This window comes from Mycetomoellerius zeteki, unplaced genomic scaffold, assembly GCF_001594055.1.
Source record: "Mycetomoellerius zeteki isolate Tzet28-1 unplaced genomic scaffold, Tzet1.0 scaffold182, whole genome shotgun sequence".
In the NCBI taxonomy this organism is placed as follows: domain Eukaryota; kingdom Metazoa; phylum Arthropoda; class Insecta; order Hymenoptera; family Formicidae; genus Mycetomoellerius; species Mycetomoellerius zeteki.
This window is the reverse complement of record NW_017256778.1, coordinates 1,758,941-1,773,788: the sequence shown is the minus strand read 5'-3', so window position 1 is coordinate 1,773,788 and position 14,848 is coordinate 1,758,941. Positions and strand designations below refer to the sequence as shown.

The window sequence follows — 14,848 nt, the reverse complement described above, 5'->3', positions numbered from 1 at the left end:
CAATATAAAAGTACCATACATTGCGTGCCAATGCGGAAGACGGCAATCAAACGATTTCACCTACCTAGCAGGAAGACGATCCGCATTAAAACGTGCCGGCTGCTGTTGTACGCCGCGCTTATTTTCAGCGTGCATCAACGTTGGGAATGGATATTAAAGTATGCGTGCGGAAGTATCAAGCGTACGTTAATCTATCGCGCTTAATTGAGAGGTAGCTTAAAATTATACCTCTTCGGAGTAAATTATCTCCGCAAAAGCCTAGAACGGGATACGCTCTTTTATTTTTTTTTTTTTAGTTCCCTCCTCTATATAAAAATAAAATAGATATATCACATAATTATAGAAATTCTTAACATATATTGCACTATTCAGATATTTTCTGAATAATTTCCACCAACATTGCAGAATAATTCAGTCTATCTTTTTCAGTGCAAATACATAATAATGTATGTTATTCTAAAATATTTATCCTAAGGTTTTGTTTACAATGACTTCTAATATCTAGTGATAAAATAATCCATGAAATAGTATGTTCACATTGCATTAAAAATCATAGAATAATAAAATATTACATCTATTTTATAAGCATAAATTATATAAAAAATTTTGTAAATTTTACGACGACAATAGTTTCAAACTATTATTGTAAAAAGTGATTGACATATATTTGTTTCTTTTAATTCTAATTAATATAATTAATATAATTAATTTAATAATAGTGTTAATTTTCGTGTTTTACTAGGCTAGCATTTATTTTTTTTTTATTTATGATTTTAATGATAAATTATTGCCACAAAAAATTGCGTTATATATCTTTAGATAGTCTACAGTTGAAAGAATTACTATTCTGTTCGCGACACTTCGGCGCGGCTCTGCGTAATGCTATTTTGATTGTGTTGTTAGCACAATGAACGAGAGACGGACATGATGAGTGACGTCGCGATGTAATGTGACATTTCTGGGTGTCGCAGAGCCGTGCTGATTTTTTCATGAAACCTTTGCGAAACAGGTTCTTAATTAGCGTTATAAAATTTTTTGAAGCTATCATATATGCTTAAAATATTGGACGTGGATTAACATTTCAAAATATTTATATTTCTTGAAACTTTAATTCGATGAAATTTTATGCAGCAATTTTATATTCAGAAATGTAAATATATAAACTCCGGGGAGATATGTGAATGATAAAATTATAATACAAATATATTGTATATTTTATAATTATTTCTTTTACACAATTTCGAGTGAATTACTTTAGTTTACGTCACGACTTAAAATTATTCTCAAAATTATTTAATACTGGCGATTAGAAAAATGTTGCTTAAATATTTTGCCTGAAAATGACTGATTCATTTGCTCTAATCTCAAATTTATTTCTCGAACTCACCAGAATTAATTCAGTCTGTCTTTTTTAGTGCAAATACATATAATTATTCTAGTTTACAATCTTAGTTTATTCTAGTCTTATTTATAGCAGTTTCTAATATCCACATAGAAAGAATAGTTTTGCTGAAGTATATCTAAAAATTTATATAAATACAAATCTGAAAATAATTTTGTCGAACTAAAATAATTATGTAGAAAATTTAAGCATGATGAGCAATGCTGCAAAAAATTTTGACATCATGACAACCAGTTATTTAAGCGCCCTACATAATTACATATTTTCATGGTCCAAACATAGTTATTTTCAGATTTGTATTTAATTAAGTTTTTAGGTACTTTAACAAAACCATTCTTTCTGTATGTAGCAATAAAATAATCCATGTAATAATAGGATCGCGTTAAAAATCACAGAACAATAAAATATTACATCTATTCTACAAATTACATAAAACTACACATTTTTACATATATTATTTTATTATAAATATATATATGTAATAAAATAATATATCTATTTTAAGCATTGCTTATATAAAAAATTTCTTTTAGAAAACCTTATTATTAACGTTTTATGCAATTGAAATTAGACATCCGAATTTTTGTTTCGCGTAAAATGCATCGGTATTTTTTCGAAGACTAATACCTACACTGTAAAAAATAAAATGTTAATTTTAACTTACAGACATTTAGTGAACTTTCTGAGACATGCAAAAATGTTAAAATTAACACAAAAATGTTAATTTTAACATTTTTGCATATCTCAGAAAGTCCACTAAATGTCTTTAAATGTCCACTAAAAGTTAAAACTAACATTTTATTTTTTACAATGTATAATGTCATTTACATGGAAAGTTTCCAAGACCAAGGAATTTTCCGTGAAATCTGCACGCGTAAAGTCTGAATGTGCAATGCAAACGGTCAAATAAAAGGTGAGTAGGCTATTCGTGAACATGTTAGAACGCGTGTCTGTGACATTGTTACAGAGCAACAGACTACACACGACGGTACGATTGACCCTGCCACGTAATCTTGCACCATTAGGGGCGTCCATGCGCGTTATCATCGACGGGCGTGCTGTTGAAGATGATAAGGCTCCGTCGATACGGCGCCTGGAATGTTTAAATCGGTTTTTAAGGACTTTTACACTGCGAGCTGCGTAATTAACACCGATAACAACTTTCACGAGATTAAACGGAGACGGAAACAGGATGAACATCGTGAACTGCAACGATGAGATAACGATACAGATGTACCGGCGCAACCGGTTAGCATCATCGGGATGGAATTACATAACGTGAGAATTAGGAAAATAACTGTCTGAAAAATATTTCTGTCACGTATCATCGCGCGTGAATATTAATCTTTACGGGACGGAAAGTCATTACAGTGGCACTAAAACAGTGTCATATTTTGAGGCAAAAAATACAATTGTACAAAAAAAGATTTTGCTGCAGTATTAAAAAATTTTGTAGCTAAATACAGATCTGAAAATAATTTTGCTTCGACCATTAAAATAATTATGTAGAACATAGATTGCTAGAAATATCCAAATTTTTTGCAGTATTGCTTATTATATTTGAGTTTCCCATATAATTATTTTGATAGTTTAACAAATATCTAGTTAAATTTTTAGATACCTTAGTATCTAGAAATCCGTTCTTTTCGTATTATACCAAAGGCAATTAATCGACGATTGATATATTCAAGCTTGATGAGCAACGCTGCAAAAGTTTTAATATTCTAGCAACCAGCTTGAGCGTTTTATATATTTTGATTTTGTTTAATAAAACTTATCTAATTAAATTTTGTATCTAATATCTGTATATAATATCTAATATCTAATATCTAATATCTGTATCTAATTAAATTTTTTAACATTTTAGCACAAAATCATTTTTATACCGTGTAACAAATATTACAAGGAAAGAAAAGCTAAGATTTCAAAAATAAATTTTTAAAGGTAAAGTACAAATATTTATTTTCAAATGCTTTAAATCTAAAGATATTACTAAATGAAACGAGATCGAGTCACTGAAACCGTAGCAATAATATTGTGCGAAACGATACGAATATGAGTAATAAATAATAAAAAAGCAATACTTATGTTAGAAAATCAATCGAGTCCTTGGAATTTCTTATGCCGCGTTGAGAGATGCATGTGATTTCAGATTTAATGGCATTTGCGCGCTAGCGTACATTAGATAACAGTAAAATACTAGTAACACCAGTAATGCTTAGAAATAGCAACTGGCTCATCATTATATCTTCGTTAAATGACACGCACAGTTGTGGAGATTTCCTTCGGAATGCGCAGCGTTGAACGACCAAAACGCGTATGCACGGCATGGATAAAGCGGTTCTTGGACGTTCAATATTTGATATTACAATATCAAATATTGTGCAATAATATTGATCGCCTGGAAGCTATATTGAGCTTTCAAGTTGTTTGTTGAATTATTTAAGAAGGAGCATCAACAATATTGTACTATATATACAATAATATTGCCAAGCGAAGTAATTGTGATAATATTAAGCGTTTAGGAGCCGCTTAATACAAGAAGCGCTTCGTCGTAGATCCAGCAAATTATCCTGTCAATCGCGCAATAAAAGGTCCACGTGTTCCTTGTAGACGCGTCGGTTTTCTCCGCGATGAGGTAATCTCCGTCTTTTCTTCGCGAAAAGACATGAGATTACAGAGAGCCGGATATATATTGTGTAGATCGACTCAAATTATCCTTTTCGATCCGTTTTCGCTTGAATAAAAGCAATAATCGCTCGAACGAATTTCTTCACTCCCGACGTCATATTCAAAGTTGACGTGGCATCACGTTTCCTGATACGTACATAATTGTAGCACAAATGACGTTTTCCTACTTTACAATTATCTTATCCTTTTCTGACAAGTACTCGCTTTGCATTATCATGCTTGCGGAAACGACTCTGACGCATATGTTTAGTCAAAGTGGCTGATTATCTCCAAGTGGAAAGTCGAATGAAGATAATCGGATGAAATTTTCTTGTTCGTCGTGCGTGATAATTTGAAAAACGATAAAAAATTGCTAGAGAAAATCTTCGTCATGCAAGAGCGAGCAATAATTATCTAATCGTTATTTATGTAGCAAAGTGTTGGTTATTGATGCAATATAGTTTTGATATGTTCAGAAATAAAAATATATGCTCGTCTCAAATTAATCAATTAGTTATTTTGATGGTTTTGGTATATTGAGAAATTAAAATATGTCCGTCTCAAATTAATCAATCAAAAAAAAAACTGTTTGTTTATTATATAACAGTGAAAATCGATTATTTTAATAATTCTGATGCATTAAGAAATGGTGCTCATATTAAAATACTGTTTATTCAATATGAGAATAGAAATTGGTGGTCGTTATCAAAGAATGGTTATTTTGATAACGATGTGTTAATGTTCATTATTCGCAGATGAGATCGATAACTGCATTGTCTATCGACAATATATTGTTGCGAATGTTTTTTAAACAAAATCGGAAAATTAATACATATATTCTGATCAATATATAGTAGAATGATAATATAGTAGAATGATAAGAATAACAAAGTGTTCGTTGCCGATTAAAGTCTATTTAAATAGACTCCAATAGTAATAGCTCCAATCAATAGGGGCAACAGCAATAAAAAAAAGCCTATTAATAACACTGGGAACAATAAGGTTTCTGTTTCTCAACACCTGAATGGTAATTCTTATGCATTTTTAGCTGCTAAAAAAGAATATAAGATTAATAAAATTCCATCATCTACAGATTTTGAGAACAATGACATCAAAAAAGCTAAAAACGATGGTTGAAAGTTATCATGACGTTACAGTATTGGAAGTAATTTTTTTTCTAAATTTCGTTGATAAAAACAAAAGCTTTTTTTAGTTTTAAAATGTATTTTGCTTCGTTTTGATACGATTTTTCGAGATGTAGCAATTCGAAAATAGCAAAATTCTTTTCCTATGTAATGTATATTTTATTCAATCATAATACTCTGCATTATACGTGAAAAGTAAGTTCTTTTGTATTTACATAATATAAATTTTTTCAAGATTTACCATATATGTTTGACCTGTTAATAATAGAATTTATAAGACGTTCAAAGCAAAGTATCTAAAAATTGAAGAGTGATATACTAAAAAAAAATTACTAAATTTTAATAAATATTTATTTAAGTAGTATTAACAAAACATTTACTTATAGTAAATAAATATTTATTCAATAAAAAAATGATACTTAAATGAAATTAACGGTTCTTGTATCAAATAAATATATGTTTATATTTAGTTAATACTATTCAAACAAGTATTAAAATTTAGGATTTTTTGAAAAGTATATTCTTTTTCAGTAAAAAAAACCCTACAAGAACACTCATTACTTGTTAAGAAACAAAAAATCGATTAAAATTTATTCCTTAGTGTAATCAGGCTTGAAAACGTTAAGGAATTAAAACAATACCCGTCTCAAATTAATCAGTGAAGCCTGTTCGTTTGCTCAATATAGCAATCCAAATCGTTATTTACATCGTCCGAGCATCGAAGTAAGATACATGAATATGAAGAATAAATTTCTTTCATTATGATATGTTTCTTGATATTTAAAATATAAATCTCGGTATATACAAATGTTTTGTACAAGTGGTTGCAATAGAGAACAAAAACAATACAAGTAAATTTCTCTTGGGAAAGGTCGCACGTTAGAAACTGAAACTCGCGAGAGTACGCTCGCTGCGTTTAAACTCGCTATCGGATTTACTCCATGGCGTAATATATTTCTTTGTAAACGTCCGACGGAATGCTTTCTTCCTCTCTTCTTCATTTATTTCTCGAAGGATTTGCAAGATGAGAAAATAAACGACATCTTCATCGTAATCGGTGAAGAACGAGGTGAAGAATCTAACTTTAGACGAGCCTCACGGAAATCAAGTTATAGTCAACTCCATAATATAAAAAGCAAAGAAAATTGATGCAATTACAAACTAAGTGTATACTCCGCTTATATTAAAATTAACAAGTTTATAAGAAGGGGAGTTGAGCTTAGCGTCTGACACGCCCACTGTTTACAAATCGTAATTAAAATTACATTGCCATATTGCTACATGGAAAAAAAATGTATTAACAACAGTCTAACTTAAAATACCCTTAACTCAACAACAACATATTAATGAAACAAATAATATTTTATTAGAACAAGAGCGTGGCATATTTATTTCATTAGTATTATTATAGAATTAACAAGATTATTTTCAATTAGACTATTTGTTATCTAATACTATTATTACATAACTTTCTTTCATGTAGATGTAATTCGAGTTTCATTTTTTGGATATCATCGTATTTGTATTGCATTTTAACGTTTCGACTAACAGCAATCGGAAGTGCGAAAGAACTTTCTCTATTGCGTATTTTAAAAATAATTCTTAATTCTAGAAAGCTATCGATACCTAAAATTTACGTATTGATAGCAATATTGTATCACCCAATCGATAACGTTTTAGGATTCTAAAAATGTATTTAAAATAAATTGGATTTTTAAAATGTATAAAATAAATAAATAATGTCTTAATCCCTTCAGACCTGGTTTTATTAGAACCATGTTAAAAAATTGTTTTTAAATTCAATTCATGCGTACTTTAATAATTAATTCATATTAAACAATTAACTTTTTTCAAAATTTTAACTATTTTTTTTCAATATATACATTATTATGTACATCGGATCTCAGATGAAATCGACAGAATTAAATAATTTCAATTTTAATTAAGACCGCAAATATAAATACCTACACACAACTGAGTAAGGAAAACCTCAATGATCTCTATGCTGGATCTCTATTAATTAAATAATATTTTCGATGTGAATTTATATACATATATCCAGTTCCATAAATAAATAAATAAATGAGACAGAGAAGAGCCGTACTTGATTGATGATGGAGCCGCTTAGCTGCGATTTGACGAGCAGAGACCTAAACACCTCGAGCTTCACGTTTCCGCTGGTGGGCGAGCAGACCTTCTCGTAAACTTCTCTGTAGAACGCCGGTATAGAGCCTGGGATTTGCGGGAGAGAAACATGAGAGAAAGAGAAAGAGAGAGAGAGAGGGAGAGAGAGACAGGTCTCCCCGATGAAGTCAAACTGTCGCTCACTCGCTCTCTCGCTCGACGGCTTCTATAACGAGGCCTCCGAGAGTGGCGTTCCTAGCGCGGCGTCCGCTCGCTTTACCTGCGACCGCTCTCGTCGGTCGCGCGTGACGAAATGTACGCGGAATACGTGCATGCGTTCGTACCGGGTCGATCGTCCCGCGAACGAGCGTGCTTTTATTAAAGGGAACCTGAGTGACTTTCTCCGTGTTTCTTTACGAGAAATCGCACCTTACGGAAATCTACCGCATTGTATTTTCCTGGGAAAAATCGTCCTTTTCCTCAACCCGACATCGTACTCTATTGTTCCATTTACGCGCAGGCACGTTAAAACCTGTGCAACCATTACAAAATCTCTTGCAAGATTCGCATGAAACTTTGGAAGCCAATCGAGTCGCTTTGGAAGCGAATCGATATTTTGATATATAATTAGATATATAATTAAAATTATATTATAATAGATATGTTATAATTACATGAAAAGAACAATTTTGAAGTGTTTAAAAATTTATTGTTAGACAGATACAGATTTGGAAATAATCTTGTTGAATTATTAACATAATTATATGTAGAAATAATAATAATAATAATAATAATATGTAGAAAACAAGCATGATGAGCTACAAAAAGTTTTGACATTCTAGCGATCAACTTACCCAGACAGCACAGAGATGAATAGGAGTTTATATTAGAAAATTAATTTTAAAGAATACATACAGAATTAGAAAAATGAATATCTGTAGAATTCTTGAAGAAACCGCAATTCATTTCGTCTTAAAGTATTCCTCAAAAATTCATTATAATGAATACTTCGTATAACATGGTGCATGTAATTTCTTGAGATATTCTTATTATGTTCTTCTATGAATTCTTTCCTAAAGAATTACAATTCAGGAAAAGAGAAAACTTGAAGAATACTTTGCGAATTCACTGTGCTATCTGGATTAAGCGTCCTACAAAATTATTCTAATGATTTCCAAATTATTTTCAAATCTGTATTTATATAACTAAATTTTTAAATACTTCGTTTTTAAATACTTTAGCTAAATCATTCTTTCTATGTAAATTATAATAAAATTATTTGACCTTCTCTCTCTCGAGATCAAACGATCAAACAAATTTAACTTCAAGTATGTACAGTAAAATGTCATTTAATGAAAAAAATACATATATTCAAGCAAATTGACTTATTTATCGTTATTTTGACATTAGACGTCGTCTTAACAAAAAAATGACAATCAGCATGCTGTCTGGATATATATTATTATATTATATTATTATAGGGCAAAATGATCCAATTTCGAACATGATACAATTCTGACAAATGGTACAATTTCGAACATGGTACAATTCTTCAAATAAAATTTAAATTCAATTATCGAGATTCAAGTTTGGTAAATCTTTCATTGCGGAAGGTATTGAAGGATTCTAAACAGAAAAAATTAAACTTGAGCTTCGAAAATTGAATTCAAATTTTATTTCGGAATTGTACCACGTTCGAAGTTGTATCCTATTTACTTATATATATATATATATATGTTTTTTTAGCAAAATTTCATCACGCAAGAAAGAATAGCATCTAATGAAATTCCAAGGTGAAATCAAAGAGCGATTATGAAACATCTTATGCGTCATTATTGCCGTGTTAACACAGTCATACTAAAATTGTACATCTCAACTTCCCTTCAACGCCAGCACGTTTCGATACTTTCGATGGCATTCCGCTCGTGCGATTTAATCGATTCGTGTTCGAAAAGAACGCGCGCATTCTCTCCACTAAAATCCGAGCTCGATAGATCTTCTCTATGTAAAGTTTATTAATGCAATTTATATAACAGAAAAATGTGCATTTAAAATTTGCATAAAAATATAATAATATTTCTATGCAAATTTTATATATATTACCCAGTAAACACAAACTAATAGTAACCATAATATCAATATTATAATTTCCTATTACAATGTAACTGTAAAGTACACCGTGTGCTATATTTCATTGTTGAGTACATGGAAAGAACGGTTTTGCTGATCTAAAAATTTAGCTAGATACAGATTTAAAAATAAATCTGTTGGATCATTAAAATAATTATGTAGGATACTTAAACTGGTTTTTAGCATGTCAAAATTTTTGTTATACTTTTTTACTATACAATCTAACTGTTACATACATACAACGTATACCACATTTTATTTATATTATTGAGTACATAGAAAGAACAGTTTTGCTAAAGTATCTAAAAATTTAGCTAGATACAGATCTGATAATTCTGTTGGATAATTATGTAGGACTCAAACTAGTTGCTAAAATGTCAATATTTTTTATAACATTACTCATTATGCTTGAGATTCCTACGTGATTTGATGGATCAACAAAATTATTTTTAAATCTGTATCCACAGCTACACATTTTTAGATATTTTAGCAAAGTCGTTCTTTTCGTGTAAGAAATTATAATATTGATGTTACTGTTAGTATTTATCGGATGGATACCGGTATTTAGTCTCGACCATATATATATTTGGCGCTTTCTTACTAATTTGAATAAAGTTTATTAACAGTATAAATCAAATGGTAAACCAACGCGTTATCGTCATCGGGTCGCGCATACGCGATCACATCGCGGATGTCAAGGCGCTTTAAAGATCAGCTGATTACCGCATCCCGGACACGCGCGTCTTAAGATCTCAAAAAAACAGGAGAAAAGAAAAGAAAAAGAGATGAAGCTACAGCTTCCGGTCGTGAGGCTTGTTCTCGGCGAACGGAAGGCAAACGAGAGACGTCCGCCCGATGTGTCCCGTATTCTCATTGCGTTCGCATTGATAAGGAGATCGGGACATCCGGGGGGAAAAGATAGAGAGAAGGGAGCGACCGCGTTTTCGTGAGGCGCAGCGACGACGCGACGCGGCGACGAGAGAACCGGTTGACCTCGCGAGAGACCTTGTCACAGAGATTCTTTCGGGGTTCTCGGTGAGACTTATTATCATTTACCGAACGACAGATCGGTCGACGCCATGTTGGATCATCCGTGGATCATCCGTGGACCATTCGGTGGCGAAGAGAGAGAAAAAGAAGAATAAAGTTAGTCGTCTCCGACGAGTCGATCTACGACACCCAAGACGTCGAAATTGAAGTTTTCGTTCCGGTCGCGTGAATATGAACGATTTCGTGACACGATCGAGCTGCTCGCACTCGCGACACTCACGACACGTCAACAATACGATGAGGACAATGCGCGAAAAACACTCAGACAACGTACACTGTCGCCGCGCGGCGGAAGACTGACGACGACGACGACGGGACACGTCGTGCTGGTCGTGCACGGTGGAACGCTGATCCTCATCCTCGTTCCTCGTGCCTTGCCTCGTGGTGTTCGCGCGATCGCGGCGGCTCACCGCGGAGTCCTCGTGAAGCGATGAGCCCAGCGGAACGGAGCATGCTGCGGTGTTTACGTCTTCTGCTTCGGAGTCGCCAGAGAAATGTATATATACTTGCATCTCAGCATACACTTTAATTCAATTATCTCTTATTTTTCTTTTGTTTTCTTAAAGAATATCTTTTTTAATTAACGGAAGCAGGGTTGGGTAGTGCTAAATTAAAAAGATAAAAGTTAAGTTGAAAAGTTAAAAAGTTAATTAATATTAACTTAACTTAGTTACATTTTAGATTCTTAACTTTTTAACTTAATTTAGTTACATTTTATCGGTAACTATTAACTTTTAATTTGATTTTTTTTTAAGTCAATCCTCAGACACAATGCGAGAGGATAATGAGTATATAATTCAGTAATTTTATATTGTATAATCGTTACTTGTGAACAAAAATAATTAGATTCTTTAATAAATATGCTGTGAGAAAGAAAAAATACGAAAATTTTTATGTAAAATGGTCAAACTTTTTCTTTTTTCTTTTTTTTTTTTTGGTTGTTCGTTTGGGCCAAATTTAACTTTTCAATTGCTTTTTTTATTAACTTAACTTTTAATTCAATTAATTTCATTATGGATTAACTTGTATATTTTAATTAAATTAAATTTTCAAGGCTGTTAAATTTAATTTAACTTACTATTAGTTAAAAAAAAATTAACTTACCTAATCCTACGGAAGTATTACGTTTTAACGATGATAGTTCGACGGATGCGTTTGTTTTTATTTCGAAGTTGAAAGATGTTTTAATACTTCTAATACCTGTTTCTACCAGTGATTTAACTTTAATCTTGGTTCAATTAACTCTTAATCTTTTTTTAAAAATTAGAAAAAATGAAAAACAAATTGATCGGTAGATATATAAACAATTGTTTTTTATTTTTATTTCGATATTGGAAGATTTTCAAAAGTTATAGAAACTATATTGATACTATGAATAAGATTAATTTTATTAATGTATATATAAGTAACAATAACATAAAGAATATTTTTTGAAATAAGAAATGAGAGAATGATAACAATACATATAAATAAATACATAAAAATATAATATAATAAAAATATAATAATACATGAAAAATGAAATATAAAAAAATAAAATATAAAATATATGGTAAAAATAAGGTTAGAGAAAAAAAGAAAAATGCATCTTTTGACGGAATTGATATCTATCTTTTTAAAAAAGCCCTTATTAAATATGAAGATAATTTTACAGAATAATATTATCAGAATATAATTTTACAAATAATTTATCTGCTTACATTTCAGACAGTTGAATCATTATGATTATAATACTTGGCATTATCTTGGCATTACGTTTCTATCTGTAAAATTTATTTATAACTTATCAGGTGATTGAAATACAATAAAAAATATACGATCGATTATATTTGACACACATAAAATCCTATCTATGTCACGTAATAATGTCGCATCTCGCTATAGCACTTACATGTAGATTATATCAATGAAAAAATCAATTCTGTCCCGGTTCAGTCAATGGAAACAATTTCGACGACGGTCTTTCGTCCTTAACTTCATAAAATTCTTTTCGTAGCTGATCGGACGTTTGACTATCCAGCGACTCCATTAGCCGTATTTTCTGCGCTATCTCTTGCTCTATTATAGGTCGATACTTCTTCCCCATTCCGAGACTCTCCATATCGTGCAAGAAATCCATTCTTTCGCGGATCCCTTGCGCCACTTTGAGAAACAGAAGGACACAATTTATCGTCACGACACCATCAATTTCCAAAAACGCGCATTTCAAAAATCTATTTTAAATTTAGAGAGAAAGTTCTGCTGCTTGTACGATTGTCATAAATAATGATAATTTCAAAAGAGTGTTTCTGACAACTTTCTTAAAATTTTGTATTTTACCTTACAACTATAAAGGTGGCAACTATACGAATTTTATATTGCTCTCTTACTTCAAAAGTGACACAACTCAAAAAACGTGATTTTCAAATTATCACTGTGAATGAGTTAGGTAAACATCATTATCAATTATCAAAAATGATTATCAAATTAACTTCATAAAACATCGTCAAAATTGTCGCAATTTCAAAAGGATAGTTAAATAAAATCATCTCAATTCAAAAAGGATGATTTAAAATGAATTTTTTTCAAAATTTTAACTATTTTTCCAACAGACATATTATGCACATTTCAGATGATGTTAATAGAATTAAATAATTTCAACGGATAATATCTTCAAATTTTTAATGTGCATTACAATTTTTTAAGGGGTTAATTAATAATTTTCTATCGAGATGAAAATAATTTTTCCTTTCTTGAGATATGTAATTTTTTAGTTGTGTCGCTTTTGAAAAAAAGAGCGATAGAATTAATGTACATTGTTTGTTTTCTTAATCAGTAATTATGAAATAGCTTATTCAAGAGTACATTAATTTCACATATAAAACTTTTACAGTTGTCATTTTTATAGCCGTTTCTACGTCCGTGTCTTCCCATTTCTATGTCTATATGTCTTCTCTTCTGAGTGTAAAAGAGACTGTTGGTAACTTACAGTCATTCAGAAAATCCGTATTCTCAGGTATTTCTGGCTCCCGTTTAGCCCTGTGAAGGATCTTAGGACCGTGAGGAGTCTCTGGCATGTCCTTTCCAAAAGCCATCATACATGCCAAGTGACGCTTTTGTTTCTCCTTGTTGGCTAATTGCGTAAAATTCATGTCATTCAACGTGCGTTTATATTTGATTACTATCTTGAAGAAAGTATTATTTCTAATTATTACGTAAGGGTGCTGTCCTCCTATATTGTTCTCTCTCGTAAGCACCGCTGCTTATAATCGTATCCTGTGAACGCCTCCTCCAAGCATTAGGAAATTTAACCTAACGGAAAATGCTACAGGATATTATTTTGAAATTATTTTCTAGAAAATCCTTTATATTGCGATATTTACTTGATAATTTTCGGCCTTATCTTTTGCTTTTTTCGTTCTGTCGATGGAAGGCGGTAAGGACTCACCCTTATCTACCGCGTCTTGAATCATTTTCCTTTGCATCATTGATAGCTTGGATTCCTCCATTAATACTAACATTTAACATTTGCCGGGCATTAAAAACACGTGACCGAATTGTAATAAGAAAAAACCAGTTGAAATTTTGACATAAAGTAAATCACGCGTTTAATATTGGTTACCATTTACTTACGCTTAATGAGATTCTTTGTTTCCTCGCTATATTTCGCCCTTGGGGGATTGTGAAATGCGCCCACTCCCAAACCAACCCTCTGATATTTTCGCTCCATTTCGGTTTCGAAATTGCGAATCCTCGAGAGCGCACGCGGAATCACGCTAATTGCACAACTGTCACGGACTGTCACGATCCTGCGGTCCTTGCGGCAGTTGCGGCTCGCCAAAGCGACAATCACGCATTCAACCCCGTTGGCCTCGTAATCTACCATTCCGAGACGCGCGTCGCGTTTCTATGACTACTTGAAAAGATGACTCAACTTGATCGAACTAACTTTTAAATCGGAATTCGAATCGCAGGCCATTACTCACGAGTGGGCTTTAATTTCTGCAGCTGTTCACAGACGTATTCATATTTAATTAAAATTTGCTCGAATTCGTGATTAGATTTTGAAATTCGAAAGAAACTAGAATATAACTAAATTATTTGCTGTGTTTTTAGATTTGAACTTTTAAGGATGTATCTGAGCTATTCCAAAAATACAAGTAGTACCAAATTGATGAAACTTCGGAAAACTCTTCCTTTGTTATTTGTAATATACTAAAAAAAATTTCAAGTAGATTCACTAAACCATTAGAGAGTAATTATTATTTAAATTATGATGATTATAAAAATTTAATACTAGTACTGGTCAATTAATAACTTATTTTAAATATTAAAAATATTATTAATA

The 14,848-nt window shown here is 31.5% G+C and overlaps 2 protein-coding genes across 2 annotated transcripts in view; both read right to left on the bottom strand.

The window, feature by feature from the left end:
- LOC108721714 (sorting nexin-8) overlaps window positions 1–10,861 on the bottom strand; it is a 22,715-nt gene extending 11,854 nt beyond the window's left edge. The window contains 2 exon segments of the mRNA XM_018446397.1: window positions 7,322–7,449; window positions 10,528–10,861. Of these exon segments, the coding sequence (XP_018301899.1) occupies window positions 7,322–7,449; window positions 10,528–10,552 (153 nt within the window). The 5' untranslated portion in view covers window positions 10,553–10,861.
- A 1,448-nt stretch (window positions 10,862–12,309) lies between these two features.
- LOC108721739 (UPF0193 protein EVG1 homolog) lies at window positions 12,310–14,414 on the bottom strand. The gene is made up of 5 exons (XM_018446435.1): window positions 14,134–14,414; window positions 13,884–14,014; window positions 13,716–13,812; window positions 13,490–13,633; window positions 12,310–12,663 (listed from the first exon to the last, which is right to left on the bottom strand). Exons 1-5 carry the CDS (start codon window positions 14,384–14,386, stop codon window positions 12,437–12,439), a joined length of 852 nt encoding a protein of 283 aa, XP_018301937.1. The 5' UTR covers window positions 14,387–14,414; the 3' UTR covers window positions 12,310–12,436.
- Between the last annotated feature and the right edge of the window lie 434 nt (window positions 14,415–14,848).